The 21,650-nt window shown below is 63.8% G+C and overlaps 1 protein-coding gene across 1 annotated transcript; it reads right to left on the bottom strand.

Annotated features, from left to right (window-relative positions):
* Window positions 1-193: 193 nt before the first annotated feature.
* Window positions 194-13,285, bottom strand: LOC140902876 (mucin-1-like). The gene is made up of 8 exons (XM_073323467.1): window positions 13,219-13,285; window positions 11,022-11,265; window positions 7,910-7,982; window positions 7,319-7,392; window positions 5,566-5,711; window positions 4,952-5,076; window positions 3,507-3,653; window positions 194-749 (listed from the first exon to the last, which is right to left on the bottom strand). Exons 1-8 carry the CDS (start codon window positions 13,283-13,285, stop codon window positions 687-689), a joined length of 939 nt encoding a protein of 312 aa, XP_073179568.1. The 3' UTR covers window positions 194-686.
* Window positions 13,286-21,650: the final 8,365 nt, after the last annotated feature.

Genomic DNA, 21,650 nt, shown 5'->3' with positions numbered 1-21,650 from the left:
CGAGTACCCTGGCCCTAGATGGCAGGATGACTTGCTGGGCTGTGAGCTGTGTGCTGGGCGGTGCTGGCTCTGAGGGATGCCGGTCCCACAGCCCCCTGCGCATGGACCGTGGCGCTGATTCGCCTGCCCTGCGGGCAGAGTTGCCAAAGCAGACGTCCAAGAGGTGCAGGAGAAAACGGAGCTAGAGCCTGACTCATCACAGATCCCTTTATTGTGCACCCCTATAAATACAGACCTTCCCAAGGACATTGTGACCCCCACTTCCCCGTCACAGCGGGGCGGCCATCACAGAACGGCGTGGTTACAGATCACAGGTACAAAAACAGAGTCCCAGGCCAGCGGTGCAGGCCAACGCAACCCCTGGGGAGTCCCTGCCCCACTCCCTGCACTGCCCAGGCTGGTTGGCTTGGGGGGGGGAATATATGGGGCATCCCCTTTGCTCTCCCTTGTGGAGCGAGAGAGGTATTTGCCCCATTAGTGCTCGCCCCATGTGGCCCAATCGCAGGGCCAGGGGTTGCAGGGTCGGGGGGGCAGTTACCCCCTCCCCAATTGTGAATCCAACCCCCTGTGCAGCAAAGCCCTGCCCGGGGCTGCCTTGTCGCCCTGCCCGGCACCCTGGAGTCCAGCTGCAGGAAGCACGTGGCGATGCTGGGAGCTCTGCTCCCGCCGGTCCTCGGGGTGGCCCCCTAGAGATTCTGTGACGTGGCAGGGTTGGCGTAGAAGGCGTTGGTGCCGTTGCCGGCAGCGATCTGGGAGGAAGCAGAGGGGATGGGGTTAGAGCCAGGCTGCGCCAATCCACCGTTACCTGGCAACAGGACCCCAAACCAGGCAACCAGCATGTACCCCTGTCGGCATGGAAACCGGGGCTCTGGGGCTGGAGAGGGGCTCACTGACGATCAGACCCCAGTCCCGTTCAATCCCGGCCACCCCGTCCCTGGCAGCAGGGAGAGACCTCAGGGACCGCGCCAACTCCGCCGCCCCACGGCAGCGTGGGGGGCACGTGATGGGTGCTGGGCCTAGGGTGGCCAACTTTCTAATCACTCAAAAGCTAACGGCCTTGCCCTGTCCCCTTCTCCGAGGCCCTGTCCCCGCTCAGTCCATCCCCCCTCTGTCTCTCGCTCTCCCCGACCCTCACTCACTTATTTTTACCAGGTTGGGGCAAGGGGTTGGGGTACAGAGGGCGTGAGGGCTCCAGAGTGGGGCCAGAAATGGGTGGGGGGGGTGCGGTTCCAGGGTGGGACCAGAAATGAGGGCTTCAGGGTGCGGGAGGGGGCTTCAGGCTGGGGTAGGGGGTTGGGAAGTGGGCTCTGGAGTGGAGCCTGCGATGAGGGGTTTGGGGTGCAGGAGAGGGCTCCAAGCTGCGGGGTGGAGGCGAGGGGTTCACAGTGTGGGAGGGGGCTCCGGGCTGGGGTAGGGGGTTGGGGCGTGGGAATGGGGCGCCTAGGAGCTAAGGGGTATGTCTCTGCTTCCGGGGAGCTGCGTGGAGCCGGGCAGGGATCCTGCAGCCCCACTGTCCTTTAATGGACCGGCGAGCAGTGCTGACCAGAACCGCCAGAGTCCCTTTTCAACCAGGCATAAAACTGGATATGCCTGGCCACCCTCGCTGGGCCTGGGGCTGGCCTGGGCCGGACCTGGGGCTGGGGCTGGGGCTGGTCTGGCTGAGGCCATTGAACAGCAGAGTGACTCAGTGCCCTGACAGCCCCCCCTGGTCCCTGGCCAGCGTCCGTCAGGGCAGGCATCCCCCAGGCAGGAGCCTCCCACCGGGCGTGAGAGTGACACTAACCCCCCCGTCCCAGGGCAGGAGTGGGGCCACCTGGGATCCATGGGCAAGGGGCCCAGCCAGTGCTGCCAAGGAGGCCATTTGTAGAGAGCCTTGTCTCAGAGCCAGGCATTGACCCACCTCCACCCCCCTCCCTGCCTGCCCCACCACCTCGCTCTGCGACCCCACCCCATCCCACTACCCCACCCTCAACCTCACCCCCACTCCATCCCCCCACCCACAGTGCCATCCTCTGACCCCACCCCCCTCTCTCCCTGCCCCACCACCCCACCTCCTCTCCATCACCTCACCCTGCCCCTACCCACACTACCAAAGCCACCCTCTGACCCCCCTCTCACTCCGTCCCCCGACCCACTGTTGCACCCTCTGATCCCAGCCCCACTCCAGGCCCCCGCCCCTCTGGAGCAAGGCAGGGGGCTCGTTCCCCCCAGACAGCAGCAGGAGTCACAGAGTCCAGGTTGGACTATCCCAGGCCGGCTGGCCCATGGTGACCATCTCGTCTGACCAGAGACCGGCCCGGAGTGAATTGCTGCCGAACTAGGGCCGAGTGTTCAGCAAATGCCCTGTCTGGCGCAGGACCTGCAGGGGCTGGAGAAGCCAGCGGGGCCGGGGGCTGGTCAGGGGTTACTTGCCCCCAGCCACACCTAACGCTCTTCCCAGGCTGAGGCGGAGGAGCCGGTGGCTCCTTCTTTCTCTCCCCAAACAGCCCTGCTGAGGGTCCCGCTGGAGCCGCGCCGAGCCCCCATGGGAATGGAGAGCGATGGGGCGGGGGTACGGACCATCCGAGCCCTGGTCCCAGGGCAGGCAGGGACAGGGGACGCTGGTGCTGCCCAGGACAGGACAGGCCATGGCAGGTACAGGACTGGCGGCCCCCAGAGACCCGGGCTGAGCCGTGGGGGCAGGGCGGGCAGAGCCATTAGCTGCTGGTTTCACATCAGCCAGGAGCTGCCCTGTTAGTGATTAACTCAGCGAGGGGGGCCGGGGGCAAGGTCAGAGGCTGCCCCACGGGACCTGGGCTGCAGCCACCTGACTGGGGAGAACAACACTTCCACTGGCTCTGGTCAGACCCATCCCCTGTCCCCCCAGGAACATGCACCCCCACACCACAGGACTACCCGCCAGGACCTCGCTCTATAATCCCCCAGACACCCCCAGGAACCACACCCCATAACCAAACCAAGACCATGCCCTATAATCCCACAGGATCACACCCCATAACCTGCTCTCTACCCCAGGAACACCCCCCACATTGCATCACCCCAGCACATCACCCCGCCCCCCGACGAGCTGTATAGTGCAGCAGGGCCCCGTGCTCACATTCCTGGCTCTGGGACTCCCTGTGCTCTTGACCCTCCCACTTGGCTCTCTCGCGGGGGTGGGGGGTGCATTGAGTGGGGCAGTTAGGACCATGGGAAGCACCATGCCACCATCGCACACTAGCCCCCCCACGCCCCCCCCGGGTTTGTGTTCTTCTCTCTGGTTAAATTTTCTGGGATGAGCTGACCAACCCCCTCCTCCGCCCAAAACCCCCCTCAGTGAGCAATGTGTGTGGTGGGGCATCTGTCATCAGTGCCAGGCATTGGCACACCCAGCGTGTGCCTGGCAGGGCTGCCATGTACTGGGGGCCGGCGTCCGGGGTGCACCCAGGCAGCGTACAGGGGACAGGCATTGGGGCACACGCTGGGCGAGGGGGCACCCCAGGGCAGGACCAGGCCCCGTTGCTTACGTTACTGTAGGGGTTCTGCTTCTTGCCGGGGGCGCTGAAGCGCCCGTGGGTGTGGTAGGTGGGGTACTCGCTCCTGGGCTGGTACGAGGTATGTGAGCTGAGCAGATCCAGCTTCCCACGGCTCCTCCTGCGGTACGAGCAGACGATCTAGAGGGATGAGAGGAGGCTGGTGAGCAGAGGGGGATGCAAAGGGGATGGTGGGTGTGACACCCTGGCACCCCAAAATTCAGTACTGTCATGTAATTAGGATGTGTTTTGAACAAAGTGTGCCTTGTGAGGTGTCATTCTAAAAGTCTTGATCTGCTCGACAGTAATATCTCATTGGATTGTGTGTGTTGTCGTCGTGTGTGAAGTTATGAAGTTTGGCTACGTGTGTGTTACTGGAACGTGTTGTGAGGGTAAAAACACCCCCAAGCAGCCTTTCAGGTACAACAGTAAAAAGGCCAAACAATGTTAATGACTCATGGAGGAAATACACACAAGCACCAGGGCTACCCCAGGAACTGTAGACAATAGAAACCTCTCAGAGACAGCGCCACACAATGGGAACTTTTTGACCCAGGTCACAGCAAAAGAGCTTTCCAGCAAGTGGGGAGAAGATTTCAAAGGGGGGAAATGACATTACGAGGGGACCTCACTCTCCCTGCAACAACACACCTGGAAACACCTGAGGGGCAAGGACTGAACTGTGGGAAGTGATGGTCCCAGAACAGAGGGATTTCTAGCCTGTATATGAAAACCTGGGAAACTCAAGCTGCAAAGCAAAAGCAGCTTGTGCCATAAGCATCGGCCAGCCTGTTTATCACCCAAGGAGAGAATTTGCTAATTCATATCCTACCTATCTAGTGTGGTGAGCTCAGTTGGCGGTATTGTTTATTTACTAGGTAATCTGCTTTGATCTGTTTGTTATCACTTGTAATCATGTAAAATCTATTTTTTATAGTTAATAAACTTGTTTTTGTTTTGTCTAAAACCAGTGTGTGTGGAAATCATGACTTGGGGCAGAAACCTGTGTATATTCCTCTCCACATTGAGGGAGGGAGAAAATTTCATGAATTTACGCTGTACAGTTCTCTTTGCAGTGCAAGATGGCATAATTTTGGGTTTACACTCCAGAGCGGGGTGTGCACTTGAGTAATTGGGTAGTTCTTTAGCTGAGCCTCCCACTGATCTCAGCATCTGTGTGTGAAGCTGCAGCTGAGTGTGTCCCTACTGGTGTGAATGCTGGTGAAAGAGCAAGCTTGGAAAGCTTGGCAACTTCTCACAGCAGCATAGTGTGAGAGGGAGCCCAGGCTGGTGGGCCAGGCGGGTTCAGTGGTACCCCAGGTCCAGATGGCACCCTGAAGAGTGCGGGGGGGAAACACATCACAGTGGGGTCAGGCAGAGAGAAGGAGAGCGGCTGGAGGGGCCTGAGGCCGGAGGGATGGGCAGCGGGGGGCACTCACCAGCAGGATGAAGAGGAGAATGCTCAGCACCAGCCCAATGCAGACCAGGACCAGCAGGGCGATGCCCCAGCCGGGCACCAGGGGTGCTGGCGCCGAGGTGGGCGAACTTGTACCGATAAAACTGGCTGAAACACAAGTAGGAGGAGTCAGGGCTGGGGAGGACCCGGAAGGGAGGGATCCCGTAGAGGGGCCTACGCCAGGGGACGCAGCTGGCCAGGCAGAAGAACCAGGGAAAGGGGCTGTGGGAAAGGGGCTGGCCCAGGGGTGCTGGGAAGAGGCTGAGTTGATGGCCGGGGGCCCAGCCCCAGGGTCAGCGAGGACGGCTCTGAATGGGCGCCCTGCCAGGGGGCCCAGAAACCCTCGCTCCCTCCCTGGGACAGATACGGGCTGGCAGGGCAGGGCAGGCACCCTCCACAGACACGCCCCAAAGCAGCCCAGCCAGGGGGCTCTGCTGGGAGCTGGAGGAGCCCCCGAGGGCAGCCCGGTCTCCACAGAGCTCTGCACAAGGGCCAAGGACACCAGCCCCCCTCAGCCATGGGCTGAGCCCCCCAGGACAGGGACCCCCGGACATGTGGCTGTGGCCACACTGTGGGGCCCGGCTGGAGCCTGCTCACCGCGGATACTGTCCAGCTGGAGCCCATCAAAGCTGTTATTCCTGCCCAGCCTTTGTCTCAGCTGCTGCTCAATGTCGGCGGCGCTGATGCTGGTGTCGTCGCTCACTCGGTACAGCAGGACGGACTCTGTCACCACCGAGCCCTGGCTGCCGAGCGTGCCGGAGAGGGGGCGTTAACTGGGTCTGGCCCCGGCCCTTCCCGTGCCCCTGCACCAACCTCCCCTATTCCCACCTGCCTCTGCCCCAACCCCCCCTTCCCACCTGCCTCTGCCCCAACCCCCCCCTTCCCACCTGCCTCTGCCCCAACCCCCCCCTTCCCACCTGCCCCTGCCCCAACCTCCCCCCTTCCCACCTGCCTCTGCCCCAACCTCCCCCCTTCCCACCTGCCCCTGCCCCAACCTCCCCCCTTCCCACCTGCCTCTGCCCCAACCTCCCCTATTCCCACCTGCCCCTGCCCCAACCTCCCCCCTTCCCACCTGCCCCTGCCCCAACCTCCCCCCTTCCCACCTGCCCCTGCCCCAACCTCCCCCCTTCCCACCTGCCCCTGCCCCAACCTCCCCTATTCCCACCTGCCCCTGCCCCAACCTCCCCCCTTCCCACCTGCCCCTGCCCCAACCTCCCCCCTTCCCACCTGCCCCTGCCCCAACCTCCCCCCTTCCCACCTGCCCCTGCCCAACCCCCCCCTTCCCACCTGCCCCTGCCCAACCCCCCCCTTCCCACCTGCCTCTGCCCCAACCCCCCCCTTCCCACCTGCCCCTGCCCAACCCCCCCCTTCCCACCTGCCTCTGCCCCAACCCCCCCCTTCCCACCTGCCCCTGCCCAACCCCCCCCTTCCCACCTGCCCCTTCACCAACCTCCCCTATTCCCACCTGCCCCTGCCCCAACCTCCCCCCTTCCCACCTGCCCCTGCCCCAACCTCCCCCCTTCCCACCTGCCTCTGCCCCAACCTCCCCCTTCCCGTGCCCCTGCACCAGCTCCCCTATTCCCACCTGCCTCTGCCCCAACCCCCCCTTCCCACCTGCCCCTGCCCCAACCCCCCCCTTCCCACCTGCCTCTGCCCCAACCTCCCCTATTCCCACCTGCCCCTGCCCCAACCCCCCCCTTCCCACCTGCCTCTGCCCCAACCCCCCCTTCCCACCTGCCCCTGCCCCAACCCCCCCCTTCCCACCTGCCCCTTCACCAACCTCCCCTATTCCCACCTGCCCCTGCCCCAACCTCCCCCCTTCCCACCTGCCCCTGCCCCAACCCCCCCCTTCCCACCAGCCTCTGCCCCAACCCCCCCCTTCCCACCTGCCTCTGCCCCAACCCCCCCCTTCCCACCTGCCCCGGCTCCTCCATTCCCACCTGCCCCTGCCCCAACCTCCCCTATTCCCACCTGCCTCTGCCCCAACCCCCCCCTTCCCACCTGCCCCTGCACTGGCCTTCCCACACCATTCGTCTGCCCCCCACCTGCCACCTAGCCCTGCACCAATTTCCCCATACTACCCACTGGGCCCTGCACCAGCTGCCCCACCCACAACCCCCTTGAACCGTCCCTCCTTATGCCCCCATCTGCCCCTGCCCCAGCACCTCCGCCCCCTCCCCAGGGCAGCACACCTGCCCAGCACGGCCTCAGGCAGCCAAAGCTCTGGGCTGCTCAGATGTGACCCCCCAGGGTCACACGCTCACAGATTTAGCCTCTCTCTCCTCACCTTTCTCCCCCACCCCAGCCCTCCCCTGCCCACACTGGGGCAGCCCCATGGCACACACTGTACCTGAAACGCAGATCAGTCAATCCCAGGTAGTTCTGCCCATTCGGGCACATTGGGCAGCCATAGATCTTGCCGTACTGTCACAGACAGAGGGGAACAGGGTCACCGCCAGCACCCAGCCAGCTCGGGGAGGCTGGGAGCACCCAGCTTGGCGGATCTGCCCCGGCCCCTGCCAACCTTCCTTGGTCTTCTTTGTGCTCTTCGCTGGGGTGCAGGGGCACGGGGTGTCTCCCCACAGCTGGCTGGAGAGGGGCAGAGGGGCCCAGAGCTGAGGGCAGGGTCCCGGGGAGGGGGCTCCCCAGACAGGATTGAGGGTCTGTCCCTTCACTGCTCCAGGACAGGAGACTCTGGGGCTGAGGGGCCTGGTGCCCAGGGCTGGGCTGGGGGGTGGGGTGGGGGGTGTCTCCCCTCCCTGCTCCATGGGGTCTCTGTGTGTGGAGCCCAAACGGCAGCAGCCACCAGAGGCCCGAAGGCTCATTGCACGGCAGCTCGATGGAGCTCCCCGCGAAGCCCCCAGCCTGGGGCTGGCAGCCACCGTCAGCTGGCAGGCCGGGGCAGGGTGCCGGGAGGGGAGGGAGGGGCTGCTGTGCTCACCATGATCCGGACTCTGATCTCCAACTCCTGGTAGTAACTGGTGGTGGGGTCGAGAAGGGAGCTGTTGAAGATCCTGTTCACAATGCGGAACGAGAGAGAGAAACGGCTAACCACTGTGGCAGTGCTGAGGGGGTTGGAGGAGGTCGTGTTGCTGGGGGGTGCCTGGGTGGTTGTGTCGCCAGGAGACCCAGGGGTGGTTGTGTCACCGGGAGGCTCAGGGGTGGTTGTGTCGCCGGGAGACCCAGGGGTGGTTGTGTCACCGGGAGGCCCAGAGGTGGTTGTGTCACTGGGAGGCTCAGGGGTGGTTGTGTCGCCGAGAGGCCCAGGGGTGCTTGTGTCACCAGGAGACGCAGGGGTGGTTGTGTCACCAGGAGACCCAGGGGTGGTTGCGTCGCCGAGAGGCTCAGGGGTAGTTGTGTCACCGGGAGGCTCAGGGGTGGTTGTGTCGCCAGGAGACCTAGGGGTGGTTGTGTCGCCGGGAGGCCCAGGGGTGCTTGTGTCACCGGGAGGCTCAGGGGTGGTTGTGTCGCCGAGAGGCTCAGGGGTGGTTGTGTCACCAGGAGACCCAGGGGTGGTTGTGTCACCGGGAGGCTCAGGGGTGGTTGTGTCACCGGGAGGCTCAGGGGTGGTTGTGTCGCCAGGAGACCCAGGGGTGGTTGTGTCGCCGGGAGGCCCAGGGGTGGTTGTGTCACCGGGGGTAGTCATGTCACCAGGAGGCCCAAGGGTAGTTGTGTCGCCGGGAGTCTCAGGGGTGGTTGTGTCGCCAGGGGGTGCCGGGGTCGTTGTGTTGCCAGGAGGCCCAGGGGTGGTTGTGTCACCAGGGGTAGTTGTGTCGCCAGGAGGACTGGGGGTAGTCGTCTCGCTGGGAGGCCCAGGGGTAGTCGTGTCACCGGGAGGCCCAGGGGTGGTTGTGTCACCGGGAGGCTCAGGGGTGGTTGTGTCACCAGGAGACCCAGGGGTGGTTGTGTCACCGGGAGGCTCAGGGGTGGTTGTGTCACCGGGAGGCTCAGGGGTGGTTGTGTCGCCAGGAGACCCAGGGGTGGTTGTGTCGCCGGGAGGCTCAGGGGTGGTTGTGTCGCCAGGAGGCCCAGGGGTGGTTGTGTCACCGGGGGTAGTCGTGTCACCAGGAGACCCTGGGGTGGTTGTGTCACCGGGAGGCTCAGGGGTGGTTGTGTCACCGGGAGGCTCAGGGGTCGTTGTGTCGCCAGGAGACCCAGGGGTGGTTGTGTCGCCGGGAGGCTCAGGGGTGGTTGAGTCGCCAGGAGACCCAGGGGTCGTTGTGTCACTGGGAGGCTCAGGGGTGGTTGTGTCGCCGGGAGGCCCAGGGGTGGTTGTGTCGCCGAGAGGCTCAGGGGTAGTTGTGTCACCGGGAGGCTCTGGGATGGTTGTGTCGCCAGAAGACCCAGGGGTGGTTGTGTCGCCGGGAGGCCCAGGGGTGGTTGTGTCGCCAGGAGGCTCAGGGGTGGTTGTGTCGCCGGGAGACCCAGGGGTGGTTGTGTCACTGGGAGGCTCAGGGGTGGTTGTGTCGCCGGGAGGCCCAGGGGTGGTTGTGTCACCGGGAGGCTCAGGGGTGGTTGTGTCGCCGGGAGGCCCAGGGGTGGTTGTGTCACCGGGAGGCTCAGGGGTGGTTGTGTCGCTGGGAGGCCCAGGGGTGGTTGTGTCGCCGAGAGGCTCAGGGGTAGTTGTGTCACCGGGAGGCTCAGGGGTGGTTGTGTCGCCAGGAGACCCAGGGGTGGTTGTGTCACCGGGAGGCCCAGGGGTGGTTGTGTCACCGGGGGTAGTCGTGTCACCGGGAGTCTCAGGGGTGGTTGTGTCGCCGGGAGGCTCAGGGGTGGTTGTGTCACCAGGGGTAGTCGTGTCGCCAGGAGGACTGGGTGTAGTCGTCTCGCTGGGAGGCCCAGGGGTAGTCGTGTCACCGGGAGGCTCAGGGGTGGTTGTGTCGCCGGGAGGCCCAGGGGTGGTTGTGTCACCGGGAGGCTCAGGGGTGGTTGTGTCACCAGGAGACCCAGGGGTGGTTGTGTCACCGGGAGGCCCAGGGGTGGTTGTGTCACCGGGGGTAGTCGTGTCACCGGGAGTCTCAGGGGTGGTTGTGTCGCCGGGAGGCTCAGGGGTGGTTGTGTCACCAGGGGTAGTCGTGTCGCCAGGAGGACTGGGTGTAGTCGTCTCGCTGGGAGGCCCAGGGGTAGTCGTGTCACCGGGAGGCTCAGGGGTGGTTGTGTCGCCGGGAGGCCCAGGGGTGGTTGTGTCACCGGGAGGCTCAGGGGTGGTTGTGTCACCAGGAGACCCAGGGGTGGTTGTGTCACCGGGAGGCTCAGGGGTCGTTGTGTCGCCAGGGGGTGCCGGGGTCGTTGTGTCGCCAGGAGGCCCAGGGGTGGTTGTGTCACCAGGGGTAGTCGTGTCGCCAGGAGGACTGGGGGTAGTCGTCTCGCTGAGAGGCCCAGGGGTAGTCGTGTCACCGGGAGGCTCAGGGGTGGTTGTGTCGCCGAGAGGCTCAGGGGTGGTTGTGTCACCGGGAGGCCCAGGGGTGGTTGTGTCACCGGGAGGCTCAGGGGTGGTTGTGTCGCCGGGAGGCCCAGGGGTGGTTGTGTCACCGGGAGGCTCAGGGGTGGTTGTGTCACCGGGAGGCTCAGGGGTGGTTGTGTCGCCGGGAGGCCCAGGGGTGGTTGTGTCACCGGGAGGCTCAGGGGTGGTTGTGTCGCCGGGAAGCCCAGGGGTCGTTGTGTCGCCGGGAGGCTCAGGGGTGGTTGTGTCACCGGGAGGCCCGGGGGTGGTTGTGTCACCAGGAGACCCAGGGGTCGTTGTGTCGCCGGGAGGCCCAGGGGTGGTTGTGTCACCGGGAGGCTCAGGGGTGGTTGTGTCACCAGGAGACCCAGGGGTGGTTGTGTCACCGGGAGGCTCAGGGGTGGTTGTGTCACCAGGAGACCCAGGGGTGGTTGTGTCGCTGGGAGGCTCAGGGGTGGTTGTGTCGCTGGGAGGCTCAGGGGTGGTTGTGTTGCCGGGAGGCCCAGGGGTGGTTGTGTTGCCGGGAGGCCCAGGGGTGGTTGTGTCACCTGGAGGCTCAGGGGTGGTTGTGTCACCAGGAGACCCAGGGGTGGTTGTGTTGCCAGGAGACCCAGGAGTGGTTGTGTCGCCAGAAGGCCCGGGGGTGGTTGTGTCACCGGGGGTAGTCGTATCACCAGGACGACTGGGGGTAGTCGTCTCGCTGGGAGGCCCGGGGGTAGTCGTGTCACCGGGGAGTGTGGGGGTGATTGTGTCACTGGGAGGCCCAGGGGTGGTTGTGTCCCCTTGGGGCATGGGGGTGGTCGTGTCGCTGGCGGTTGTCATGCTGGCTGTGGCTGTGTCGGTGGTCGTGTTTCCTAGGAGAGAATCGGTCTGTTCAGTTCAGAGAAAACAGAACAAAATGTGGGGTTCAAGTGAGGAGCAGAAACCCCCAGGGCCATCAGGCGCCCACGAGTCAGGGGCAGTTATTTTACACAGCACGTGATGAGCCTGGGGAACTCACTGCCACAAGGTCCCAGCAAGGCCGAAAGCTCCCAGGGCTCAGCCAAGGCCTGGCCTGTCACAGGGACAAGGGGGGCAGCCGGTGACCCCGAGGGGATGAAGTGGCTCCTAGGCAGGGGTCAGACAAGGAGGGGGCACGTCACTGTTGCCTGGGGGTCCTGCAGGAGCCGGGGGTGGCCTGTGGGGACAGGTCCCGGGGCTGTGCTGATGATCCCCGTGCTGGTTGGATGGGAACAACTGGAGCGCCTGGGGCCGCAGACTGACACATCGAGTCCCCCTCCCACCCCCGAACTCGGAGAGGGGCTGCGCTGCTGGGGCTCCAACACCCCGATGTGGGGTCTGATGTGGGCCCCGCCCAGCGATCCCTGGGCTCCAGCACAGCTCAGCCCCGCTGCGGATCAGGCACCTTCCCCGAGCCCCGTGTCTGGAGGCCGGACTCGGTGCGTGGAGCCGGGTTTCGGGAGCCCTTGGGGTCCCACCTGGAGCTGCCCGATGTCCCCCGTAAAGACAAGCCCTGCAGGGTCCCCGGGGAGCTGCCCCCACCCCTGGGTTCCCTGGAAAGCTCCCCAGACCTGTGTGCCCCATGTGGAGCGAGCCGTGGGGCGGGCTGGGCTGGGCTGGGCTCTGCGTTCTGGCCCGTTGGTTTGGATTTTGACTTGGCTCCTTCCCCAAGTGGCTTTCGTTGGCGACGGTAGCCGGGGGTCCAGAGCGGGGGCCTCGCAGCGCCAGCCTGGCCAGTGTCCTGCCCACAAGGGGCTCCAGCAGCCTCTGCCTCCCTCCTTGCTGTGGAAGGTGCCTGGAGGAACGGCGCTGACCCCATGGGCAGGGCCCTCCCTGCCTCTCCTCCGCCTGCCGACACCCCCCAGGCAGTGCGGGCGGCCGGGGCTCCAGCCCTGGAGCGCTGAGGCTCTGACCCCATCCTTCCTGGGCCTCGCAGCGCCCCGCTGCGGCGTCCCGCTGAGCAATTCCTGCCGCTAACACAGCAGCCCACCCCGATGCCCAGAGCCCGGCCGGCCAGTGGGCAGCACTGCCCCGCTCACAGGCGGCCCATGGGCCACGCAGTCCTGGGACTGATAAAGACGCCCTCGACCTGAGCCCGCAGCTGGGGCCTGTCCTGCAGCCAGCACCAGCCTGGGGCTAACATCCCCCCTTCTCTTGGGGCGCGTGTCCCGGCCTCCTGGCAGGTCACTCGGGGCGTGGGCTCCCTGCACTCTCAGGAAGGGACCCACATGCTGCCCCCGGGGGTCCTGGACCGGACGTTCCCTGCTGGGCTTCCCTGACTGGTCCTGGGCCGTTAGCACTGGGCTCAGCCAGACCGACACAGTCCAGACACACCTGCGTCAGCCCCTGGGGAGTGTCGGCCAATGGCTGTCGGCCAACGCCCTCCTGGGTCCCAACCCGGGAGTTCCTGGGCACCGTCAGAAAGGGGCTCGGGGGAGGAGAAGGGGCTCCCCAAAGCACCCAGCCCAGGGGAGAGGGGACCCCATGAACACAGAGCCCTGGGTGGGGCTGCGCAGAGGGCACCCTAGGAACACTGTGCCCTGGCGGGGCTTGGGCAGAGGGGACCCCAGGAGTGACAGGTGCTGCCCATGGTCCTCTGGGTCACTGGGCATCTGGGACGATCAGGCCCCACTCGCCCATTGTCCCCCTGTTGAGGGGCAGATCAGCAGTGAAACCAGCCCCGTGTTGGCAGCAAGAGCTGATAGGCCCCATCTGAGCAGCCCAGTGCCCTGGGGTGGGTCTGAGCCCACAAGTGCTGCTCAGGCCCGATGGCCCCCTCCCAGCAGCTCCTGGAGACTAAGGCTCACCTGTGGCCAGCAGCAGCAGGACTAGACCCAGCCGCAGGGCATCTGTGCTCAGGCTTCTGGGCTTCATGGCGGCTGGTGGGGTCGGGGCTTGGCCCCAGGTGTCCCAGCACCGGGCTCTGTCTCTCTCTGCCTCGCCTGGTGGGGCTGCGCCTCCCGTTAGCCCGCAGGGCTCTCAACAATCCAGGAATTGGGAACTGGGAGCGGCTTTGGGGCTGGAGCTTTATAGCAGCACCTGCGAGCAGGTGGGGAGGGAGGGAGGCCCCACCCAGCGGACTGGGCTGGGCTGTGTCGCAGTGGGAATTTTTCATAATATTTTGGATGGCTATTGTCTGTGCCTCAGTTTCCCCATCTGCTGCATGGGTAACTAGGTGAGGGAAAGGGTTGTTTGCTCTTTGCAGGGACCCAGACACACAGGTATGACCCACCCAGGCTGCCTGGGGCCTGGAGGCCCAGGAAGAGTCCCAGACCACAATGGTCACTCCAATTGCCCAGAATTTGGCACCCAGGAACAAAGGACCCTGGGTGTCCCCCCGCCTTAGGACACAGCTGGCGGAGAAAGGACTGGGGAGGGGCCAGGTGGGGTTGGTTAGTATGGGCTACCCAGGGGAAGCTTCTGGACTGGGACTGAAGAGGGGTCAGAGGGCTCTGGGTTCTGGACTAACCCAGCTGGTCTTTGCTGTAACTTTCTGTTCTCGGTGGTAAGGCTATTCTCATAACCCTCCGGCTGTTACCCTGCTGGCTGAGAGTTGCTGCAGTCAGGAAGTCGGGGTGCTCTGCTGCCTTTGTGGGTGCAATTCTCCCTCTGGTGTCCAGCTCGGGGGAACTCGGTGCAGGAAGCTCACGGTGTGATCCAGTGGGCTCCTCCCCTCCTGCCCCAGCCCTTCCCACATCCCTGTGGCCCCTGTTGGGCGGTGAGGGCAGCTCATTGCTCGAGCGACGCTGCCTCCTGCTGGGCATGTCTGTGTTCGCAGCAGCTCCCCTGGCCGCTCAGAGGAGGCGCCTGACGCTGCGCTGGGGTCTCTGAAGTGCAGCTGAGTCTGAGCCTGAGCGAGGGTCCCCAGGACAGGACAGTTCGGGGCCCGGCCCCTCGCTGAGCACCAGCCGCATCATCGTGCCTGGTTCTCTGGAAACGTGCTCAGCGTGCAGCGACTGGCTAAGTAGAGGACACGGTGCTAGGCCCTGCTAGGGAAGGGGATAGACAATGAGACAGTAAATATCGTAATGGCACGATGTAAACCCCTGGTATCCCCCACCCGAACACGGCCTGCGGGGCTGGTCGCCCCCTCTCCGAAAGACGTATTAGCCTTGGAAAAGGGGCAGAGAAGGGCAACAAAAACCGTCAGGGGGCTGGAACAGCTTCCGTATGAGGAGATTAAACCTGGGACAGCTTCAGCTTGGAAAGGAGCCGACTAAGGGGGGCTATGACAGAGGGCTGTAAATCTTGAGTGGTGTGGGGAAAGTGAAATGTCATTTACCCCTTGAAGTAACACAGAGACTGCGGGTTATGCCACCCCCACGGTGGGACCCAGCCCTGGAGGAGGCACCCAGGCACACTCTTGCTGGCTGTACGCATCTGGGCCCCGCTCCCTCGTACAAATCTTTGGCCTTTGTGTAGCACCTTCCAGCAGCTGCCCCAGAGACCTTGGACATCCCAACCGCCCTAGGGAGAAGCCCGTGGGGGTGAAGAGATTTGCCCAAGTCAATCAGTGGCAGAAGGGGAACAGAACCCACAACTCCTGACCACTGCTCTCACCACTAGGCCATGGTGCCTGCTGAAGAATGGCTGGTAGCTGCTGGGGGAGTGCCCAGAGCCCACGCCTGGCCTGGGTTCTGCTACGCTGGCCCGCCTCCCCCCGTTAGCAGGGGGCCTGGCCCTGGGGGGTGAAAGTGGCTTTGCTGGGGTCACAGCTGCTGCTCCCCGGTCTGTGCAGTCAGGCGTCCACCCGAACAGGCCTGTGGGTGGCAGACATGGGGCTGCACCACGACTGACGGCTGGCAGAGGGCAATGCCAGCCCAGCGATGGACACCGGGAGCCAGGGGAGGGGCTGCTGTGCAGACAGCTCCATGCGCTGCCGTGCCAACCCTACACTCTGGCCGTGTGTCCCGATGCCGTGGGCAGCAGGGGGCCGCCTCACGCCCGGGCACGGTGCGGGGCTGAGGCCCAGGGGCGTGCAGGGCTGTGGACACGTAGCTGGGAGGGCGCTGCCTGCTCGCCCGGCCCTCGGACGGCCCCAGACACGGGCTCTGCAGGCAGCGGCTGGGTGGGACGTCTGGGGCACCACTTCCTCGTCCCTGCCCAGCCTTCCCGTAAGGAGGTGGCATGTCCTTGCGGTGGGGACTGTAAAAGTTTATGAACGGTGTAAAGGGTCATAAAAGATCATAGTTTGGGCTGGGAACACCAGAGTCACACAAATGGCGGGGAAAGGGGAAGGGGGGGCAGGGAGGGGGTGGTAGAGGGCTGCACAGATTCCCCCGGGGGAGGGGGGTCTCATTCCCTCGCGAGAGCCAGACGCGTGTCTTGGGGTTATGGGCCCCCCAGTGCCCCGCACAGCCCACAAACTCCAGCCCGGCTCAGCGATGGGCCCGCTAGGAGCCAGCTGCTAGCACTGGGCCTCCAGCTCCCTGAGCAGGGCCTGGTTTGGGGCCCCAGGGGCTGAGTGTGACTGGCTCAGTGCCCGGGGATTCCCAGCTGAGCCCCGGGGAGGCGAGGAGGCTCATGCCCCTGGGCAGGGGCTGGCTGGCACCCCAGGGAGCCCATCCCGCACTGATGCCTGGAAGCCCCTTGGGCGAGAGGAGCAGGGGCCCTGTGGGGTGGAGGAGGAGCCCTCCCAGGGGGCTGGAGGCTGTGATGCAGGGGGCAGGACGGCCACGCTCGGGGCAGGGGACGTGGGAGGGGTTGGGCAGCAGGGCGGGGAGGAAACATCTCGCCCTGTCCCCAGCTGTCTCCATTCCTTGCTCAGTGACTTAGAGGGAACCGGGGGCTGTGGCAGGCGGGTGATAAGCGTCTCTGTGATGTACCTGTGTCCAGGGCCGCGGCAGGGTGGGCCAGGCGCTAGGGGGCAGGGTGGGCAGCGCTGGTCCAGCTCCTGCCCAGGGCCCTGCTGAGCCTAGCGATGGCTGGGCAGGGCAGGCAGCCCTGGCGCCGTGTCCGGTCCCCAGGAATGGAAGGTGGCTCGTTTGCACATGGCAGCACCTCCACCCAGCACATGGGACTCAGTTCTGAGCCCGGGAGAGAGAAGCCCTGAGGGAGAGACCCAGGCTCCTGGCCCAGCCGTGCTGCCTGCGGTGCCCCAGGCCAGGGATCCCCTGGGCCCTGGCCCTGCTTCCCCATAGGCCCTTTGGCCCCACTGGGGTTCTTTGTCCCTACATGCAGCACTGTGCAGACGGCGCAGCCAGGTGGTGACTCAGGTGTCCCCCTGCACAGAGCGGGTGCAAGGTGCTCCTGGATTGCCCCCCACCAGCCACAGCCATTGCAGGGGGGCCAGCGGCTGAGCCCACGGGCTGGAGAGCCAGGCAGAGCCCTGCTAACCCTGGCTTTGGCTGCCCCGGGGACAGGCACTGTGTCCAGCACTTACCTCCGGAATAGCTTTACTGCCTACCATCTTGGGGTGCCCCACACACCTACCTGCCTCAGAAACCTCCGCCACCGCTTCCCCCGAGTCGACGCCCTGCCCCAAACTGGCTGGCAATGGACTGGAGCAGTCTGGGGTAGCCGGCTTCCAGACGGCTCTAGGAACCCGCTTCTGGAATGCCCACGGTGCCCTCGTGCGGGTGTCTACACTGCAGGGTCGGAGCAAGCTGCTCCCAAGGCTCCAGAAATGGAGCTTTCCCCCAGTGCCGATCATCCCCGGCCTGCAGGACGACGTGATCCCACCGGCCTGGGCTTCTGGCACCGGGCCGCAAGCGCCAGTCCACGTAGGGGGCATCAGTGGCTGTGCGGAGCGCAGTGAGCAGCACCAGGCCGTGGCAGGCTGCCATGCCAGGGTCCTCGTCCTCCTCCTTCTGCTCCATCATAAAATCCTCGGACGGGTCAGACAACGTCGCCGAAATGTCTCAGCGGCTCACGGCTGCTCTGCGCCTTTCCTGACACAGGAGTGACAGCAAGCGAGAGGAATTCTTCCAACAGCGCCTCCTCCATGTGGCTGGCTCCGGCAGCTGGGCGCACGCGGCCCAGAAAGCCGCCCGGCAGGCTGTGCTGGGGCTGCTCAAACCTTCTGGGCCGTGCAGGGTGGAAGCCAAGTCCCCCCTCAGCGCATGGTGGTCACGGGGCTGGAGCGGCCCTATTTCGGGCGGGCGCTGGGGAGTTGGGCTGGGCTGACGCAGGGCTGCAGGGGGGCGCCAGGACCCTGGGTTCAAACCCGGGTTCGAGCACTGTTAAATGGGGTTCAGCCTTAGTGTAGCCGCTCACACCCCGGGGTCTCTCTCATGGGTCAGCTGACGTGAGTCCCTCTGACCCTGGGCTCACACTGCAGTGTGGACACACCCGAGAGGCCTCTGCCCTGAATCACAGGGGAGAGAGAGATGAGGGGGGAAGGAGGCTGGGCAGAGCTGGCAGGCAACACCACAGTCACTCTCGTCAGGGCTCTGCCAGGGCCCCGCTCTGAGGGGGGCCCACGGTTCAGTGACGCAGGAGCTTAGGGCTGTGATCCGCTGCTCCTTCACCACACATGGCTCCTGTAATCTCCCCTGGCCTGGCCGCACCCAGCCCTCAGGGCTCTTTATAGCTGCCTGTTCCCGCAGAGCAGGGACCGTGTCCATTACGCGCTGGCCTGCCCACCCAAACAGCCCCCTCTTACCCCACCCCTGCCTGCCTCAGCCCCTCACACCCAGCCCCTCCTGCGTAAGCCCCCCCCCGCCTGCCTCATTCCCTCATACCCAGCCCCATGGTCCACACCCACCTGCCTCAACCCCTCACACCAATCCCCCCATCTGCCTCAGCCCCCCCCACCTTCCTCAGCCCCCCACATCCAGTCCCACGGCCCACCCCCACCGGCCTCATCCCCGCACACTCAGCCCTAGCCCCCACCTTCCTTTTTTCCTCACATCCAGCCCCATGGCCCTCCAACTGCCTCATCCTCTTACAGCCAGCCCCCTTGCCTGCCTCATCCCCTCAAACACCCCCACCCCCGCCAAGCCTGTGAAAGAGTGTGAATTTGTCATAGTACTTTGGGTGGATATTGTCTGTGCCTCAGTTTCCCCTATGTGGTGCATGGGTGGGGGTAAAGATTGTTTACTCTTTGCACAGACCCAGAGATGCAGGCCTGACCCACGCAGAGCTGCCTGGGACCCACACCCATGGAGAGTCCCAGAAGACAGACAATGGCCACTCCAATTGCCCAGATATTTGGCACCTAGCAACAAGATACCATGGATGATCCAGGAAGCCAGCGGGGTGTGACCGTCTGGAGGACAAAGTACGAGGGAAGGGTCAGGTGGGGCTCTTGCTGTGGGCTGCTGGAGGCAGGAGAAGCTTCTGGACTCAGACTGTAGAGGGGTGAGTGGGCTCTGGGCTGACCCAGCTGGACTTTGCTGTAATTTTCTGTTCTCTGTGGTAACTAAGGCTGCTCTATGCTGTGTCCAGACACCCGATAACCCTCCTGCTGTTACTGCACTGGCTGTGAGTCGCTGCAGTCAGGAAGTTGGGGTGCAGTGTTCCCTTTAGGGGTGCAAGTCTCCCCAGGCATCCAACTCTGATGGACTCCCTGCAGGGAGCTCACAGCATGACCCAGGGATGCTGAGGGCTCCGAGTTCCAGGAGGCGGTGAAGCGAAGGGACTGACCCCAGTGACAGTTTGCCTCTAAGGGGGCTGACACACGGACGGGCTCCTCCAAGGGGCTGTTCCAGAGCCATGCGAGAGCACCGGGCCTGGGGATCCGGGACAGGTGGAGCCAGAGGATGGTTTCTGAATGCGCCCAGTAGACGGTTGGCTGCTGAGTTATTGCATTTGCAATAAGTGACTGGCAGCAGTAAAACAAGGGAAGTTAAAGGACACAGCGGGGAAAAGCCGTATAACCCTCTCCCGAAGACAAACACTGCAAACCCGTGAAGGGAGAGAGGGTTCCATGTGGAGAAGCACAACGAGGCACAGCTGATTGGACGGCTGGAGGAGGACAATCGGTCCAAGAAGCGGGTTCCAGGCCCAAGCCGGGCTTTGAGAGAGTCTGGCCGCAGCCGAGGCAACAGCTGGAGCGAGCAGCAGCTAGGCATCCACCAGACCCAGCGCCCTGTCCAGCAGTGGTCTTCATGACCTGGCTACCCATCGTGGATTTGAAGCAGTGGGAGCTGGAGCTAAGAGCAAAGGAGCGGCAGCTGGAGCAACAGAGGCTAGCCGAACACTAAGGAGAAGGAGCGAAAGCATGAACCGGAGATGGAAAAGCCGAGGGGCAAGAGGGCCCACCAAGGGGTAAGTGGGGAAAGGCCTCGGGATGCCAATTCCGTAGGGAACCTAGATACCAAATTGTTTCCCGGTTTAAGGGGTGGGGGAGATACAGACACCTACCGCACTGCCTCAAAAGGCTAGGGATTTGAACCATGCAGATCGACTCTACTTCTCACCCCCTTACTCGGTCCCAAACCCATAGAGGCATACAGTCAAGTGAACGGAGTGGAGATTGGGAACTATGAACTGCTCAACAGAGCTTTGCTGCTTCAGTTTGAATTGACTATGGAGGCATATAGGAAGAGGTTTTGGCGTGTGCAAAAGACTGCGGGTGTGACCTCCGTGGAAGTCACCACCCTGCTGGGAGAATATCTCCGCAAATGGGGTAAGGGTGCAGGTGTCACTATGCCGGAGAATTTGTATACCCTGGTTGGGTTGGAGCAGCTGGATGAGATCTGTCCTCAAGACCTGGCAATGGGGTTAGTGGACAGGAAGACCTGCAGCCTAGGCTGGCAGATGAGTTTGTGGACAGTAGGTCCGGGTATGAAAAGAGACTGAAAGGGGACGTGAGATATTACTACTGTGGGCAGAAATGGGCGCAATGCCCAGAGACCAAGGAAATGGTGGCCAAGCAGAACTCTCGAAAGGTTAACTTGGCAAATGCCCAGGACAGAGGGGCTAACTCAGCCTCTGCTGGCCCAGGGAGGCAGCCTGTAGGCCAGGCTCCGAGAGTGAACTGTGTGAGGGAAGCAGCCACCCAGCCAGCTCCTCAGGGGCACAGAGGGTGAGAGGTGGGCTCCCATGCTAGGCCCCAGTACACATGTCCTGTTGTACCCTATTGGGCTCAGGCTCCTCCGATCCCCAGTGGGAGCGGAAGGTGACGGTCAATGGGGAGACATTCCTGGGGTGGCGAGATCCTGGGACCGAGAGAACTGTTGTCAGGCCCTGGTGGTGCAGCCTCAGATGCTGAGGGGCTGTGTGAGCTGGGTGAGGGTCCCAGGGACGAAGCCCCTCGCCCTGCCTATGGCCCAGATCCCGGTGCAGACCCAGGAGGGGTCGGGATGGCTGGTAGCTGGGGTTCTCCAGGACACCAGCTTTGACATCTTTTTGGAAAATGACTGTCTCTCTTTAACAAAAAGAACAGGAGGACTTGTGGCACATTAGCGACTAACCAGTTTATTTGAGCATGAGCTTTCGTGAGCTATGAAGTGAGCTGTAGCTCACGAAAGCTTATGCTCAAATAAATTGGTTAGTCTCTAAGGTGCCACAAGTCCTCCTTTTCTTTTTGCGAATACAGACTAACACGGCTGCTACTCTGAAACCTCTCTTTAACAAAGGATCCAGGGAGCCCTGCATCTGTAACGGCCAAGGATTTGAATCCAGGGAGCCAGAAGGCGGAGAAGGCAAGTGCATGTGAAGATGTGAATTGCCGGGCTGGCAGGGAGGAGGGGATTTTCCCCCGACTGGTAACACAAAGGAGGAGCTGCTACACTCTGGATACCGGCCTGTCTGTAACCAGAGCCCGGTGTCTGAGTGGGAGGGAGGGATGGTCCCCACCCATCCTCCCATGGGAGATGAGACTCATGCTGGCTCTGATGCTGCCTACCCTCCCTGGGGAAGCAAAGGCAGAGCTGAGCATGGTGGGGGCCGAGACCCCAGCTGAGCACAGCGGGGCCCCAGGCAGGGCAGGACCATGGCTAAACATGTTTGCCCTGTCCAGGGGTGAGAGAGACCCCAGAGAATAGGGGAGCAGCTGGAAGGATGCTGCTGGTAACACAGGGGCCTGGTCGGGGGGGGCATGGCCATGGTGAGAGCCCAAATCACAGCCCTCCTGGAAGGGGGGCTGGGAGAGGACTGAGTCCTAGGAGTGAGGCCAACTGGTTAACCCCACAAGGGGAGCTGGGCTCCTGACATATGCACAGCCCTGGGGTTGGGAGATGACTCCGGGGGGCTGCAGGGGCACCCTGGCCTCACCATCCCCTGGGGCACCAGAGCCCCAGAGAGAGGGCTGGGGTAAGCACCAATGATCGTGGTGTGACTCCCTGTGCCAACC

Source organism: Lepidochelys kempii, chromosome 24 (genome assembly GCF_965140265.1).
Source record: "Lepidochelys kempii isolate rLepKem1 chromosome 24, rLepKem1.hap2, whole genome shotgun sequence".
In the NCBI taxonomy this organism is placed as follows: domain Eukaryota; kingdom Metazoa; phylum Chordata; order Testudines; family Cheloniidae; genus Lepidochelys; species Lepidochelys kempii.
The sequence above is the reverse complement of the archived record's forward strand: the minus strand, read 5'-3'. Positions and strand labels throughout refer to the sequence as shown.